Consider the following 16,091-nt stretch of genomic DNA (forward strand, 5'->3'; position numbering starts at 1 on the left):
TTCAATTAACTTTTGTATCACTGCTGGAAATTCTTTTGCAACTTCCTTATCTGCACTCATGGCTCTGCCTGATAGCTGAAGGCTTTGAAATATATAGTAATGTATGAAACTACCAAACCATCCACTGTTAGCACTAAAATGAGCCACTTCTGCAGGATTTGGCAATTTTTGTTTAAAGTCTTTGTATATGGATAGTGTTTTCTCTTTGATTGTGAGAAAGTTGTTCCTGATTTTTTTTTAACATCTTTATTGGAGTATAATTGCTTTACGGTGGTGTGTTAGTTTCTTCTTTATAACAAAGTGAATCAATTATACATATACATATATCTCCGTATCTCTTCCCTCTTGTGTCTCCCTCCCTCCCACCCTTCCTATCTCACCCCTCTAGGTGGTCACAAAGCACTGAGCTGATCTCCCCGTGCTATGCGGCTGCTTCCCACTAGCAATCTGTTTTACGTTTGGTAGTGTATATATGTCCAATCAATTTTGTTTATCTTCTCAAAGAACCAGCTTTTATTTTTATTGATCTTTGCTATCATTTCCTTTATTTCTTTTTTCTTTGATTTCTGATCTGATCTTTATGATTTCTTTCCTTCTGCTAACTTTGGGGTTATTTGTTCTTCTGTCTCTAATTGCTTTAGGTGTAAGGTTAGGTTGTTTATTTGAGATGTTTCTTGTTTCTTGAGGTAAGATTGTATTGCTATAAACTTCCCTCTTAAAACTGCTTTTGCTGCATCCCGTAGGTTTTGTGTGGTTGTGTTTTCATTGTCATTTGTCCCTAGGTATTTTTTAAATTTTCTCTCTGATTTCTTCAGTGATCTCTTGGTTATTTAGTAGTGTATTGTTTACCCTCCATGTGTTTGTATTTTTTACAGATTTTTTCCTGGAATTGATATCTAGTCTCATAACGTTGTCAAAAAAGATACTTGATACGATTTCAGTTTTCTTAAATTTACCAAGCTTGATTTGTGACCCAAGATATGATCTATCCTGGAGAATATTCCATGAGCACTTGAGAAGAAAGTGTATTCTGTTGTTTTTGAATGGAATGTCCTATAAATATCAATTAAGTCCATCGTGTTTAATGTATCAGTTAAAGCTTGTGTTTCCTTATTTATTTTCATTTTGGATGATCTGTCCATTAGTGAAAGTGGGGTGTTTATGTCCGCAGGCCTTATTATGATTTTAGGCAGCCTCTCTGCTAATGGATGGGGTTGTGTTCCTGTCTTGCAGTTGTTTGGCATAGGGTGTCCAGTACTGTAGCTTGCTAGTCATTGAGTGGAACTGGGTCTTGTTGTTGAGATGGACATCTCTGGGAGATTTTTGCCGTTTGATATTACATGGAGCTGGGAGGTCTCTTGTGGACCAGTGTCCTGAACTTGGCTCTCCCACCTCAGAGGCACAGCCTTGAAGCCTGGCTGGAGCACCAAGAGCCTGTCATCCACACAGCTCAGAATAAAAGGGAGGAAAAAAAAGAAAGAAGAAGATAAAATAAAATAAAGTAAAATTATTAAAATAAAAAATAATTATTAAAAAATATTTTTTTAAGTAATAAAAAAAAAGAGAGAAAGAAGAGAGCAACAAAACCAAAAAACAAATGCACCAATGATAACAAGTGCTAAAAACGATGCTAAAAAGAAAACGGACAGACAGAACCCTAGGACAAATGGTAAAAGCAAAGGTATACAGACAAAATCAAACACAGAAGCATACACATACACACTCACGAAAAGAGAAAAAGGGAAAAAAATATGTATATCATTGCTACCAACGTCCACCTCCTCAATTTGGGATGATTCGTTATCTCTTCAGGTATTCCACAGATGCAGGGTACATCAGGTTGCTTGTAGAGATTTGATCTGCGGCTCCTGAGGCTGCCTGTAGAGATTTCCCTTTCTCTTCTTTGTTCGCACAGCTCCTGGGGTTCAGCTTTGGATTTGGACCCACCTCTGCATGCAGGTCGCCTGAGGGCATCTGTTCTTCACTCAGGCAGGACGGGGTTAAAGGAGCCGCTGATTGGGGGCTCTGGCTCACTCAGGCCGGAGGGAGGGAGGGGCACGGAGTGCGGGGCGAAAAGCAAAGGTATACAGACAAAATCACACACAGAAGCATACACATACACACTCACGAAAAGAGAAAAAGGGAAAAAAATATGTATATCATTGCTACCAACGTCCACCTCCTCAATTTGGGATGATTCGTTATCTCTTCAGGTATTCCACAGATGCAGGGTACATCAGGTTGCTTGTAGAGATTTGATCTGCGGCTCCTGAGGCTGCCTGTAGAGATTTCCCTTTCTCTTCTTTGTTCGCACAGCTCCTGGGGTTCAGCTTTGGATTTGGACCCACCTCTGCATGCAGGTCGCCTAAGGACATCTGTTCTTCACTCAGGCAGGACGGGGTTAAAGGAGCCGCTGATTCGGGGGCTCTGGCTCACTCAGGCCGGAGGCAGGGAGGGGCACGGAGTGCGGGGCGAGCCTGCGGCGGCAGAGGCCCGCATGACGTTGCACCAGCCTGAGGCGTGCCGTGCATTCTCCCGAGGAAGTTGTCCCTGGATCCCGGGATCCTGGCAGTGGCGGGCTGCACAGGCTCCCCAGAAGGGGAGGTGTGGACAGTGACCTGTGGTCGCACACAGGCTTCTTGGTGGCCGCAGCAGCAGCCTTAGCGTCTCATGCCTGGCTCTGGGGTCTGCGCTTTTAGCCACGGCTCGCGCCCGTGTCTGGTGCTCTTAATTTAATTTAATTTAAGCAGTGCTCTTAATCCCCTCTCCTCACGCACCAGGAAACAAAGAGGCAAGAAAAAGTCTCTTGCCTCTTTGGCAGCTCCAGACATTTTCCTGGACTCCCTCCCAGCTAGCTGTGGCGCACTAGCCCCCTTCAGGCTGTGTTCATGCAACCAACCCCAGTCCTCTCCCTGTGATCCTACCGAAGCCCGAGCCTCAGCTCCCAGCCCCGCCCGTCCCAGCGGGTGAGCAGACAAGCCTCTCGGGCTGGTGAATGCTGGTCGGCACCGATCATCTGTGCGGGAATTGCCCTCCGCACCCCTGTTGCTGTGCTCTCCTCCGTGGCTCCGAAGCTTCCCCCTCTGCCATCCGCAGTCTCCGCCCGCGAAGGGGCTTCCTAGTGTGTGAAAACCTTTCCTCCTTCACAGCTCCCTCCCCGAGGTTCAGGTTCCATCCCCATTCTTTTGTCTCTGTTTTTTCTTTTTTCTTTTGTCCTACCCAGGTACGTGGGGAGTTTCTTGCCTTTTGGGAGGTCTGAGGTCTTCTGCCAGCGTTCAGTAGGTGTTCTGTAGGGGTTGATCCACATGTAGATGTATTTCTGATGTATTTGTGGGGAGGAAGGTGATCTCCACGTCTTACTCTTCTGCCATCTTGAAGTTCCTCTCCAGCTGTTCTGATTTTTTTTGCTGTTTTGTGTATTCCTCTGCATCTTGGTTCAGCTGGGTGTAGTTTTCTGTGTTCATGTAGTGTTTCTAACTGATGGAATCATGAATAAGCAAATACGAAATTCCAGCTATATTCATATTGTTCCCTAATATATCAGTCGTCTTGGAATAAATTTGCATTTTCCAAACAAGTAGAGTTGTCTCTATATGATTCTTTCTTTTTTGGAAGTTTAATCAATGACTTTCTCCTATCAGGAGCCAGTCTCTGTTCTCTTTCCTGAATGGTATAGTGATTAATTCCTTCTTTTCCATAGGAATCACCTTAGTTTAAGATGGAAGGATCTTGCCTCTTTTCCCTGGTGCATGAGTATAGGAGGGTCCCTCATCCATCTTGGGTATAATCTCCAGCAGACCAAAGTAGTACAGGTGAAGAGGCAGTGGGGCTTTGCTGCTGAAGCTCTAAAAGGCATTTGGCTAGACAAGGACAGTAACCTTTCTGTTTCCCCTCCATTTAGAGACCCTCCAGAGTAGTGGGTGAAGCATATCCCCTTTCCAGTATATGTGGGGAAAGAATAGATTTTCTAAAACCCCGACTTCACTTTTAATTTTAAATGTAGGGTCATATTTTAGATGAAAATATTCTAGAATAAAATTTTCACTTTTTCTAAGGCAGTGTTTCCCTGAAAGTGCTCAAATAAGACTGTTTAGTTTTGCTTAACCCAGTGTCTTCAGCTATCTTTACTATAGGACGTCTTAGTCTTTAATATGCTAGTGTGCGTTGTGGATCTCCAGGAAGAGGGATATTTCCTGCCTTATTTGATTGTGTCCCAAATTGGGACTGGGACCCGTTTTTCTTAGCCTGTCCCCTAGGACTGTTGACAGATCAGTTAGCTTCTCAGAGTCATCATCTAGTGGCCATTTGGGAATTTCATAGCCTTTGGCTGTTGCAAGTAAGTTTGAAAGTAGCTTATTGATGCTGTTTACTTTCACTGTATATTAATTTAATTTGATTCTATTTCCCTCTGATATTTTAGGAATTAGCTTTCAAAAAATCCCTGCCTATGAATTACTACACAGTATTCTACCACATTCAAGAACAACTGCCCAGAGACTGTTTTGTGGTGAGTGAAGGAGCAAATACTATGGATATTGGGCGCACTGTGCTTCAAAACTACCTTCCTCGTCACAGGTAAAGGCAATCATAATGAATTGGAACGTGTTAAATTAGAAACTACAAAAAGCAGATTGAGAAAACATTTGAAAATTATACACAGCCAGTGTAAGGACATGCTTCATAAAAGTATTCGTAGGTGACGTTTTGTAGTGTTTCTATGCTTGGTATGTCCTGAGATCATGTGGTAATTTGTATACTCAGTGTTCGGAGGATATATTCACAGTCTTCCAAGAAATCATGAGCGATTTCTCCCGTTCATTTGCTTATCCTTAACAAATTAGTTCCTCACAGTCTAAAAACTTAATATTAAGGAGAATGTTTTATTTTTCTTTATTTTTCCATGAGCCATGTAAAAATGACTAGATTTTGTGCCAACTCCACCATCTGTGATATGCCCCAGAGGGTTTCATTGTAGCTCTGTTCCCCAACAGGCTTGATGCTGGTACTTTTGGAACAATGGGAGTCGGTTTGGGTTTTGCCATTGCATCTGCTCTAGTGGCTAAAGATAGAAACCCAGGGCAGCAGGTCATCTGTGTGGAAGGAGACAGTGCATTTGGATTTTCTGGCATGGAAGTGGAAACCATCTGCAGGTAAAACAGCATCTTGAGTCAGCATTTCTTTCTCCAAAATATGAAAAATTATACCCAAGACCCACTTGCCTAACAAATAGTTACCAAGCGTTCACCATGTGCCAGGTGCCCCGTGCACGGCACTGTGCTGTGTCCTGAGAATACTAGTATAAATACCCTGGGGTCTGTCTCATCCAGGACAGCATGTTCATGATCTCTCTACCATATGCCCCAAACCTGCAAAACTGGGGAGTAGTTTTTAGGTCACTGAAAAAAAAGTTCTGGTCTGATAAAAGCTTGTTTTCTGCAGGGAGATAGCAGAGCTTGGTGGTTAAAAGAACAGCCTCTGGGTCAGTTGGCCTGGATTTAAATACTGGCTTGACCACATCAGACCCAGGTGACTAGGGTTTAAGTCTCTTAACCAAACCTAAGTCTCCTCTAAAGTAGGAATAGGAGTCATACTAGTTCCTACCTTATAGGACAGTTGTGAGGAACAAGTGCTTCAGAGGGAATTAAGTATGGAAGGTGTCATTCTTATTAACTCCCAGATCTGTGAAAACCAAGGGTCAGAAAAGCTCAGTCATTTGCCTGAGGTCCGTAGCTGCATACTGGTGGGACCAGGTCTGCCAACCACTAACCTTGCATTCTTTCTACTGCTCCATGATGTTTCTGTTAATAATTTGATAGTCTTTATTAGGATAGCAAATGCTTAATTTTTGGTCTTACTGTAATATTACAAAAAAGCTTATAGAAAACTATCCATTTTCAAGTTAAAATTTCAATCCAATGAAAAGAAATTGCTTCAGAATGAAAAATGATTTCCTTTATATTTTGCTCTCAATTTTAGGTACAACTTGCCAATCATACTTTTGGTGGTGAATAATAATGGAATTTACCAAGGTTTTGATACAGGTACTTGGAAGGAAATGTTAAAATTTGGAGATGCTACTACAGTGTAAGTAACCCAGAACAGTGTATATTTATGTTTTCTCATCTATTTTAATCTCTCTTTAAAAAGTCTGCTATACTGGAAACCTGCTTCTGTGGTGTCAGTATTGCTTGTTTTCATGGTCAGCTGCTCTAAAGGACAGGAACCCTGTGTGCATGGTTCCTTTTTGCACAACCATCCTTGACTGGCACTTCAATGAATAGTTTATGATCAGGGAGCCACTGAAGGCTCAGGTGAATGAGTTTCATGTCTAAGCCTTGTTAATGAAAAGGCTTATTGCAAATGCTACCAGTCCTACTATTCCTACTACACCATGTAGGAATATAGATGCGTACGTATTGTTTATGATATAGAGGTCTTCCTTCCTTTTACCACTTAGCTAAATCTTGGTCGTTTGATGACAGAGCCAAACTGAGACAGTATTGTGGCTGGCTGTGGGATGAGGAAGTTGTGAATCTGTTAGTCAGCCCCAGGGGAGAGGCTGTGGGTATGTTTGCTATGCCTCGCTGACTCTGTTTGTTGTTTTGTTGTTATTTGCTGTTTTGTAGTAACCATTCCTTTTCTCCTCTTTTTTTTTGGAGGGGGGATTCATAATAGTTGATGGTGTAGCCTTCACTGCCCAGTATAGTAGCCACTAGCCACATGTGGCTGTTTAAGTTAAAAATTCATTTCCTCTTTTTAACTAGTCACATTTCAAGTGCTCACTGCAACAGGTCACTAGTAACTACTATGCTGGGCAGCACAGATATAAAAATTTCCATCATCACAGAAAGTTCTGTTGCACATTGCTATACATACAATAAAAAATGTATGGAAAGTTTAATATACTGGCATCTCAGTTTACGTAAAAGCATGCCTTCATTTTAGATGAAATTTTTCCACAAATTATTTTAGAGAATTTTTTCTATTGACTTGTGACCTTCTTTTTCAGGGCCCCTCCAATGTGTCTTCTGCCACACTCACATTACGAGCATGTCATGATTGCATTTGGAGGCAAAGGGTATTTTGTACAAACACCAGAAGAACTCCAGAAATCCCTGAGGCAGAGCCTGGCAGACACAACTAAACCCTCTCTTATCAACATCATGATTGAGCCGCAAGCCATGCGGAAAGCCCAGGTAAAGACGACTGCTAAGCAGAAAGCAGAAATGCATCTCCCCTCCCACCCCCAAAAGTATCTGCCAAATAGAACACCCTGTCATTTACTGAGTTCTGTCTAAACTGTTTCTGAGCTTGTCACTTTCATTTGTTTGTTCAATGAATATTTGTTGAGATATGTGTTAGTTGTGCTGTGTCAGGTGCTAAGAATAGCATAGTGAGCAAACCAGGCTCGGACCTCACTTCATGGAGTTTACTGTCCAGTAGGAGAGTGCAGTCCAGTCACCTCTCAACTGAATGTATCACAATAGAGTGAGGCAATTCCTCTGAAGAAAAGAAACCCAGTTCTGAATGAACATAAAACAAAGGAACCCAGGAGGTGTGTGGAGAAAGGGAACCCTCCTACACTGTTGATGGGAATGTAAATTTCCGTACTATGGAAAACAGTATAGAGGTTCCTCAAAAAACTAAAAACAGATTTGCCACATGATCTAGCGGTCCTGCTGCTGGGCATATATCTGGAGAAAACCATAATTTGAAAAGATACACACACCTCATTGTTCACTGCAGCCCTATTTACAGCAGCCAAGACATGGAATCAACCTAAATGTCCAATGACAGATGAAGATGTAGTATGTATATATATATATACACACATATACATACAGTGGAATACTACTCAGCCATAAAAAAGGATGAAATAATGCCATTTGCAGCAACATGGATGGACCTAGATAGTATCATACTAAGTGAAGTAAGAAAGTGAAAGATAAATACCATATGATACCATATGATATCACTTGTATGTGGAATCTAAAATATGACAAATGAACTTATCTACGAAACAGAAACAGACAGATATAGAGAACAGACTTATGGTTGCCAAGGTGGAGAGGGAGTGGGGGAGGGATGGATTGGGAGTTTAGGATTAGCAGGTACAAACTATTATATATAAAATGGGTAAACAACAAGGTCCTACTGTATAACACAGGAAACTATATTCAAAATTCTATTATAAACCATAATGGAAAAGAATATGAAAAAGAAAAAATTCTATTATAAACCATAATGGAAAAAGAATATGAAAATATATAACTGAATCACTTTGCTGTATAGCAGAAATTAACACAACATTGTAAATCAACTGTACTTCAATAAAATAAATTTAAACAAACAAACAAAAAACCCCACAAAGGAATTCAATTTATATTGGAGTCACAAGGAAGACTTCTCAGAAGTGATGCTTAAGCCGAGAGCTGAAGGATAAGTAGGGACAAATTCAGCAAAGAAGTGAGGGAAAAGATGTGCAAAGGCTCTTTGGCAGGAGGGAACACGGCAAGTCCAAGGAATTGAAAGAAAGCCAAAGTGGCTGGAAGACAGAGAGTGGAGGAGGAAGCACAATGGGATATGAGACTATAATAGGGTAACTTATGCAATTATATTCAGAGTTAGTTACTTTGGCCTCTAAAGCAAAACTACAGTGTAGACTATAGCAGTAAAATAAATGACAAAGTGTGTAGTATGTTCCTCTCCCATCCCAGATTAAGTTGCTTTTCATACTTTGTACTCTGATTCTGATCCAGCTACTTTTGCTTTCTCTTATATACCTGGCCTCCATGCCTGCACCTTACATATCAGCTGCTGTTTTCAGTTTTTACTTTTTTTCAAGTATTTTCTGTCTTGGTTCTTTATACATGTATCTGCTGTTAGATTTTTTTCTTTTTTGAACAAGGCAGTGGACAAATGGGCAGAACAGATACCTGGACAATCAATGAAATATAAATTAATTTGGAAACTATGAAATATATAGAATTCTACTGAAGTTCTGTTTCTATAAGACAGATATCAAGGACGTTGGTGAAAGAAACAAAGGGTAACTACAAAACAGCCAGAAAACAGCAAAATGGCAATAAGTACATACCTATCAATAATAACTTTAAGTATTAATGGATTAGATTCTTGAATTAAAATAGAGTGGCTGAATGCATAAAAATGAGGCATATCTATATGCTGCCTATAAGAGACTCACTTCAGATATAAGGACACAAAGAGACTGAAAGTGAAGAGATGGAAAAAGATAATTCATACAAATGGAAACCAAAAGAAAGCTGGGGTAGCAATACTTATATCAGATAAAATAGACTTTAAAACAAAGACTGTAATAAGGGACAAAGAAGGGCATTGCACAATGATAAAGGGGTCAGTCCAACAATAGGACATAACATTTGTAAATATTTATGCACACAACATAGGAGTGCATATATATATGCAAATATTAACAGACCTAAGAGGAGAAATAGACAGCAATACAATAATAGTAGGAGACTTTAATACCCACTTACATCAATGGATAGCTCATCCAGACAGAAAATCAGTTAGGAAACATTCGCCTTAAATGACACATTAGAACAGATGGCCTTAACAGATATACTCAGAACATTCCATCCAAAAGCAGCAGAATACACATTCTTCAAGTGCACATGGAATGTTCTGCAAGATAGATCATATGTTAGGCCACAAAACAAATCTTCCTATATTTAAGAAGATTAAAAGCATCTTTTCCAACCACAGTGGTGTGAAACTAGAAATGAATTACAAGAAGAAAACTAGAAAATTCACAAATATGTGGAGATAAAACAGCATGCCACTGAACAACTGAGGGGTCGAAGAAGAAATCAAAAGAAAAAATTTTAAATGTCTTTGAGACAAATGAAAATGGAAATACAACATATCAAAATTTATGGGACACAGCAGAAGCAATTCTAAGAAGGAGGTCCATAGCAGTAAAAGCCTACCTCAAAAAACAACAACAACAAAAATCAAACAACCTAACTTTACACCTGAGGGAACTAGGGAAAAAACAAAGCCCAAAGTTAGTAGAAGGAAGGAAATAACAAAGATCAGAGCACAAATAAATGACATAGAGCCTAAAAAGACAATAGAAAAGACCACTGGACCTAAGAGCTGATTCTTTAAAAAGATAAAATTGACAAAGCTTTTGCCAGACTCACCAAGAAAAAAAGAGAGAGGACTCAAATAAATAAAATCAGAAATGAAAGATGAGCCATTACAACTGATACCATGTAAATACAAAATTTCATACTACTATGAATAATTATATACCAATAAATTTGACAGCCTAGAATAAATGGATAAATTCCCAAAAACATATAACCTACCAAGACTGAGTCATGAAGAAATAGAAAATATGAACGGACCGATTACAAGTTAGGAGATTGAATCAGTAATCAGAACCTCTCAAACAAAAGTTCAGGACCAGATGGCTTCATTGGTGAATTCTACCAAACATTAAAAGCAGAATTAATATCAATTCCTCTCAAATTCTTCCAAAAATTAAAGGAGTAAGGGACACTTCCAAACTCATTTTTACAAGGCCAGCCTTACCCTGATAACCAAGACCAGACAAAGATACCACAAGAAAAGAAAATTACAGGCCAGTATCCCTGATGAACGTAGATGTAAAAATCCTTAATAAAACATTAGCAAATCAAATTCAACAATACATTAAAAGGATTATATACTGTGATCAAGTGAGATTTATTCTAGGTATGCAAAGATGGTTCGATAACTACAAATCAATCAAAGTGGTACACTTCGTTAACAAAATGAAGGATAAAAATCATATGATCATCTCAACAGGTACAGAAAAAAGCATTTGACAAAATTCAACATTTATGATAAAAAAATCTCAACAAAGTGGTTATAGAGGGAACATACCTCAACATAATCAAGGACATGTGTCACAAGCCCACAGCTAAGATCATATTTAACAGTGAAAAGCTAGAGCTTCCTCTAAGATCAGGACCAAGACAAGGGTGCTCAGTCTTACCACTTTTATTCAACATGGTATTGGAGGTCCTATCCAGAGCAATTAGGCAAGAAAAAGATATGAAAAGCATACAAATTGGAAGCAAAGAAGTAGAAGTGTTACTATTTGCAGATGGTGAGACATTATATATAGAAAACCCTAAAAACTCCACTGAGAAACTATTATAATAAATTCAGTAAAGTTGTAGGATACAAAATTAACACACAGAGTTCTGTTGTGTTTCTATACAGTAACAACAAACTATCAGAGAAATTAAGAAAACGACTTCATTTACAACTGCATCACAAAGAATAGAGCTTCCCTGGTGGCGCAGTGGTTGAGAGTCCCCTGCCGATGCAGGGGACACGGATTCGTGCCCCGGTCCGGGAAGATCCCACATGCCGCGGAGCGTCTGGGCCCGTGAGCGATGGCCGTTGATCCTGTGCGTCCAGACCCTGTGCTCCGCAACAGGAGAGGCCACAACAGGGAGAGTCCCGCGTACCGCAAAAAAAAAAAAAGAGAATAAAATACCTAGGAATAAATTTAACCAAGGAGATGAAAGATCTGTACACTGAAAACTATAAGACATTAATGAAAAAAATTGAAGAAGGCACAAAGAAATGGAAACTATTCCATGCTCTCAGATTGGAAGAATTCATATCGTTAAGCTGTCCACACTACCCAAAACAATATGCAGATTCAGTGCAATCTCTTATCAGAATTTTAATGGCATTTTTCACAGAAATAGAACAAACAATCCTAAAATTTGTGTGGAACCACAAAAGACCTCAAATAGAGCAATCGTAGAAAGAACAAAGCTGGAAGCATTAAATTACTTGATTTCAATACAAAAATACAAAATTAATACAAAATTTTATTAATCAAAACAATATGGTATTGGCATTAAAACAGACAGATCAATAGAACAGAATAAAGACCCCAGAAATAAAGCCATGCATATATGATCAATTAATTTATGACAAAGGAGAAAAGAATATACAGTGGGGTAAGGACAATCTCTTCATTAAATGGTGTTGAGAAAACTAGGTAGCCACCTAGTTTTCATGCAAAAGAATGAAACTGGACCATGATCTTACACTATACACAATAATTAACTTAAAATGGATGAAAGATTTGAATATAAGACCTGAAACAATAAAATTCCTAGAGGAAAACTGACAGTAAGCTCCTTGACGCTGGTCTTGGAGATAATTTTTTGAATTTGACACAAAAGCTAAGGCAACAAAAGCAAAAATAAAGCGGGACTACCTCAAACTAAAAAGCTTCTGCATAGTAAAGGGAATCATCACAAAACAAAAAGGCAACCTATTGAATGGGAGAAAATATTTGAAATCATATTGTCTGATAAGGGTTTAATATCCAAAATATATAAAGAGCTCATTTAGCTCAATAGCAAAGAACAATCCAATTAAAAACTGGGCAGAAAATATGAATTGACATTTTTCCAAAGAAGACATACAGATAGTCAACAGGTACATGAAAAGATGCTCAGCATCACTAATCATCAGGGAAATGCAAATCAAAACTACAATGAGGTATCACCTCATGCATGTTAGAATGGCTGTTATCAAAAGACAAGAAATAAGTGTTGGCAAGGATGTAGAGAAAAAGGGAATCCTTGTGCCCTCTTGGTGGCAATATAAATACATGCAGCCATTATGGAAAGCAATATGGAGTTTCCTCAAAAAATTAAATGCAAAACTGCCATGTTATCCAGCAATTCCACTTCTGTGTATTTATGGGAAGAAAATTAAAACACGAACTCTAAAAGATACGTGCACTTCCTTGTTTATTGCAGCATTATTTACAGTAGCCAAGATATGAAACAGTCTACAATGGATGACTGGATAAAGAAAATGTGTTGTATATATACGCAATGGATTATTATTTAGCCATAAAAAATAATGAAATCTTAGCATTACAACAATGTGGATGGGCCTTGAGGGCGTTATGCTGTATGACTTAAGTCAGACAGAGAAAGACAAGTATCATATAATCTCTCTTATGGAACCTAGAACAAACAAAAAAACCAAGCTCATAGATACAGAAAACAGATTGGTGGTTGCCAGAGTTGGGGGGTGGGGAGTGGGCAAAATGGGTGATGGGGGTCAAAATGTATAAGCTTCCAGTTATAAAGTCATTGGAGATGTAATGCACAGCATAGTGACTTTAGTTAATAATACTGTGTTGCATATTTGAAAGTTACTAAGACAATAGATATTAAAAGTTCTCATTACAAGAAAAATTTCTGTGACTATATGGTGATGGATGTTAACTAGGTTTATTGTAGTGATCATTTCTCTATGTGTACAAATATCAAATCATTATGTTGTATACCTGAAACTAATTTAAGGTTGTATGTCTATTATACTTCAATTAAAATTTAGAAAGAGAGAAAGAGAGAGGCTCTGGCATAGCCTCTCAGGCTCTTCTCATAGCAGAGAGAAGAGATACTTAAGAAGAAGCATGGTGATGGGGATGATGAGCACAGAAAGGCTAGGCCAGAAAGGTGATGGCGTAGGTGGCATTAGCAGGGATTTATGTGGAGCAAGCAGGCAGACTGTTTTCAGGTAGGATTAACAACTTTCAGAACCTACTCAGTACCTTTGTAGGTTTACTGATTGCCTTGAAAAAAAAAGAAACTATTTAATGATTTCTGCAAGCTAGACACCCAATAGATAGGTTTTAAAATCACATGTCATTTTATCTGTAGCTGAGTATATGCTTTTCAGTAGCTGGGATGTCAGTTTTGCAACCAGAATGCCCTCCTCCTGGCATCAGGGCATCAGAGCACTAAGGAAACTAAAGCCACAAGGGGCTTGGTAAGCACATTCAGAACACACAGACAAAATAGACTTGAGACCTGTGTTAGTCACGGAAGGGCCCTAATTGATTGTCCCTTCTCTGCTAATGCCTGTCTAAATGATCTGCTTCTAATGGTCTATTCTCTGAATTCTCTATGAATTTGGGGGCTATTGCTGGAGAATACAAGTTCTTATTTCCTCTTGTATAATTCCATGAGGATTATCCTTGTATTTTTTGCATCTACCACTTCAACATTATTTATGTTCATTCCAGTAGAATTCCCCATATATTATAGTTTCTAAACTGTTTATTTTTCATTGATTGATTGTGTGTCCATTACCATTTGTCATTTTTTAAAAATGAAGCATAGTTGATTTTGCAGTATCATGTTTTAGGTGTACAGCATAGTGATTCAATATTTTTATAGATTATACTTTTATAAAATTATTCATAAAGTTATAAAATATTGGCTATATTCTCTGCTGTGCAATATATCCTTGTAGCTTATTTATTTTATACATAGTAATTTGTGTCTCTTAATCTCATACCCGTATCTTGTTCCTCTCCCCACTGGTGACCACTAATTTGTTGTCTGTATCTGTGAGTCTGAAAAGATACATGCACCCTAGTGTTCATAGCAACATTATTTACGATAACCAAGGTATGGAAGCAACATAAATGTCCATCGACAGAGGAATGGATAAAGAAGATGTGGTATAGATATACAATGGAATACTACTCAGTCATAAAAAGAAGGAAATTCCGTGATCTGCAACAACACGGATAGACCTAGAGGATATTATGCTTAGTGAAATAAGTCAGACAGAGAAAGAAAAACACTGTATATTATCACTTATATGTGGCATGTAAAATAAAACAAATGAATATAACAGAAGAGAAACAGACTCACAGATATAGAGAACAAACTATAAATGGTTACCATTTGTCATCAATTCATGGTGTAGCTGGCTGCTTCCTGCTATAAATACAGGGAAGACCTAATCTCTGCAGTTGCCTGTGTCCAGGCCACGTGGGTAGGATGGTTTTAGTCCTGGGCAAGGCTTCCATGCACTGCTTTTTCCTCTCAAGCTCTTCTTAGACATGGGAGCTCTTGGTCCTCTTTGGGCTTCCTTCATTCCCTCTCTCTCTTTTTTTTTTTTTTTATTAATTTTTTTTGGAGTATAGTTGATTTACAATGTTGTGTTAGTTTCTACTGTACAGCAAAGTGAATCAGTTATACATATACATATATCCACTCTTTTTTTAGATTCTATTCCCATATAGGACATTACAGAGTATTGAGTAGAGTTCCCTGTGCTATACAGTAGGTTCTTATTAGTTATCTATTTTATATATAATAGTGTGTATATATGTCAATTCCAATCTCCCAGTTTATCCCTCTCCCCCTTTTCTGCTTTGGTAACCATAAGTTTTTTTTCTACATCTGTGACTCTAATTTCTGTTTTGTAAATTCCTCTCTTCTTTTGCATGTACTTCTGGTTCTTTCAGACTCTAGTTTTTTTGTGCCCTGATTATTGTTAATGGGGGAAGATCCAGAAAGTGGTGTTAGGTTGTTTTGTAGGACAAGACAGCAAGATTCATTAATGGATTTTTAGCTCCTTTTTGGGAAAAGCTCTAGACCAAAGACAAACTTCACTTTACCACCACTGTGGCTAGTGTGGTTATAACGGGACTTAGATTTTAGAGCAAGCAAAACAGGATATAGTTTGACACAGTTATTTCTTTTGACTGAATGTTTGTTGTCTTTTCTTTTTCTAGGATTTTCACTGGCTGACCCGCTCTAATATGTAAATAAAGATGCCAATGAGTGACTTGGCATCTCTTTCCTGTAAGATGGAATTTTATTTTCCACAGCAAAATTGCTATAATGTTAAAATTGTTCTGCAAAGAAAAATAAAAAACATTTCTAAATGACATTTTATAGTGCAGGAATTGATTAAAACCATAAAAAGATACCAGTATTCTACCACAGAAATAACCATTTACAGATGAAAGAGGGGTTTATTAAATAGCATCATAACTGGTTTATTGAATGACACATCAGTATTCTTTTAAGGAAATCCATTCTTAAAGTCACATATCTTTTAATAACATCTTCGAAGAAAAAAGCTTCAGAACTATGCAATGTAGAGGCATGTTCAGTAAGTTGGAGTATCTAGACCATCTCTCCTTCATAGTTTATCCGTTGACCACTTCATACCTTAGTCTACCCAACCTTAGTCTACCCAGTATTTAATGG

At 38.4% G+C, this 16,091-nt stretch overlaps 1 protein-coding gene across 3 annotated transcripts in view; it reads left to right on the forward strand.

Annotated features, from left to right (window-relative positions):
- The window catches only part of HACL1 (2-hydroxyacyl-CoA lyase 1), a 37,457-nt gene extending 21,689 nt beyond the window's left edge, over positions 1-15,768 (forward strand). For all 3 annotated transcript variants that reach the window (XM_024747647.1, XM_024747655.1, XM_024747664.1), the window contains 5 exons: positions 4,421-4,575; positions 4,992-5,150; positions 5,977-6,084; positions 7,010-7,196; positions 15,611-15,768. In XM_024747647.1, the coding sequence (XP_024603415.1) occupies positions 4,421-4,575; positions 4,992-5,150; positions 5,977-6,084; positions 7,010-7,196; positions 15,611-15,643 (642 nt within the window). In that variant the 3' untranslated portion in view covers positions 15,644-15,768. The remainder of the gene's footprint in view (positions 1-4,420; positions 4,576-4,991; positions 5,151-5,976; positions 6,085-7,009; positions 7,197-15,610) is intronic.
- The last annotated feature ends 323 nt before the right edge of the window (positions 15,769-16,091 follow it).

This window comes from Neophocaena asiaeorientalis, unplaced genomic scaffold, assembly GCF_003031525.2.
Source record: "Neophocaena asiaeorientalis asiaeorientalis breed wild unplaced genomic scaffold, Neophocaena_asiaeorientalis_V1.1 scaffold33, whole genome shotgun sequence".
Classification (NCBI taxonomy): domain Eukaryota; kingdom Metazoa; phylum Chordata; class Mammalia; order Artiodactyla; family Phocoenidae; genus Neophocaena; species Neophocaena asiaeorientalis.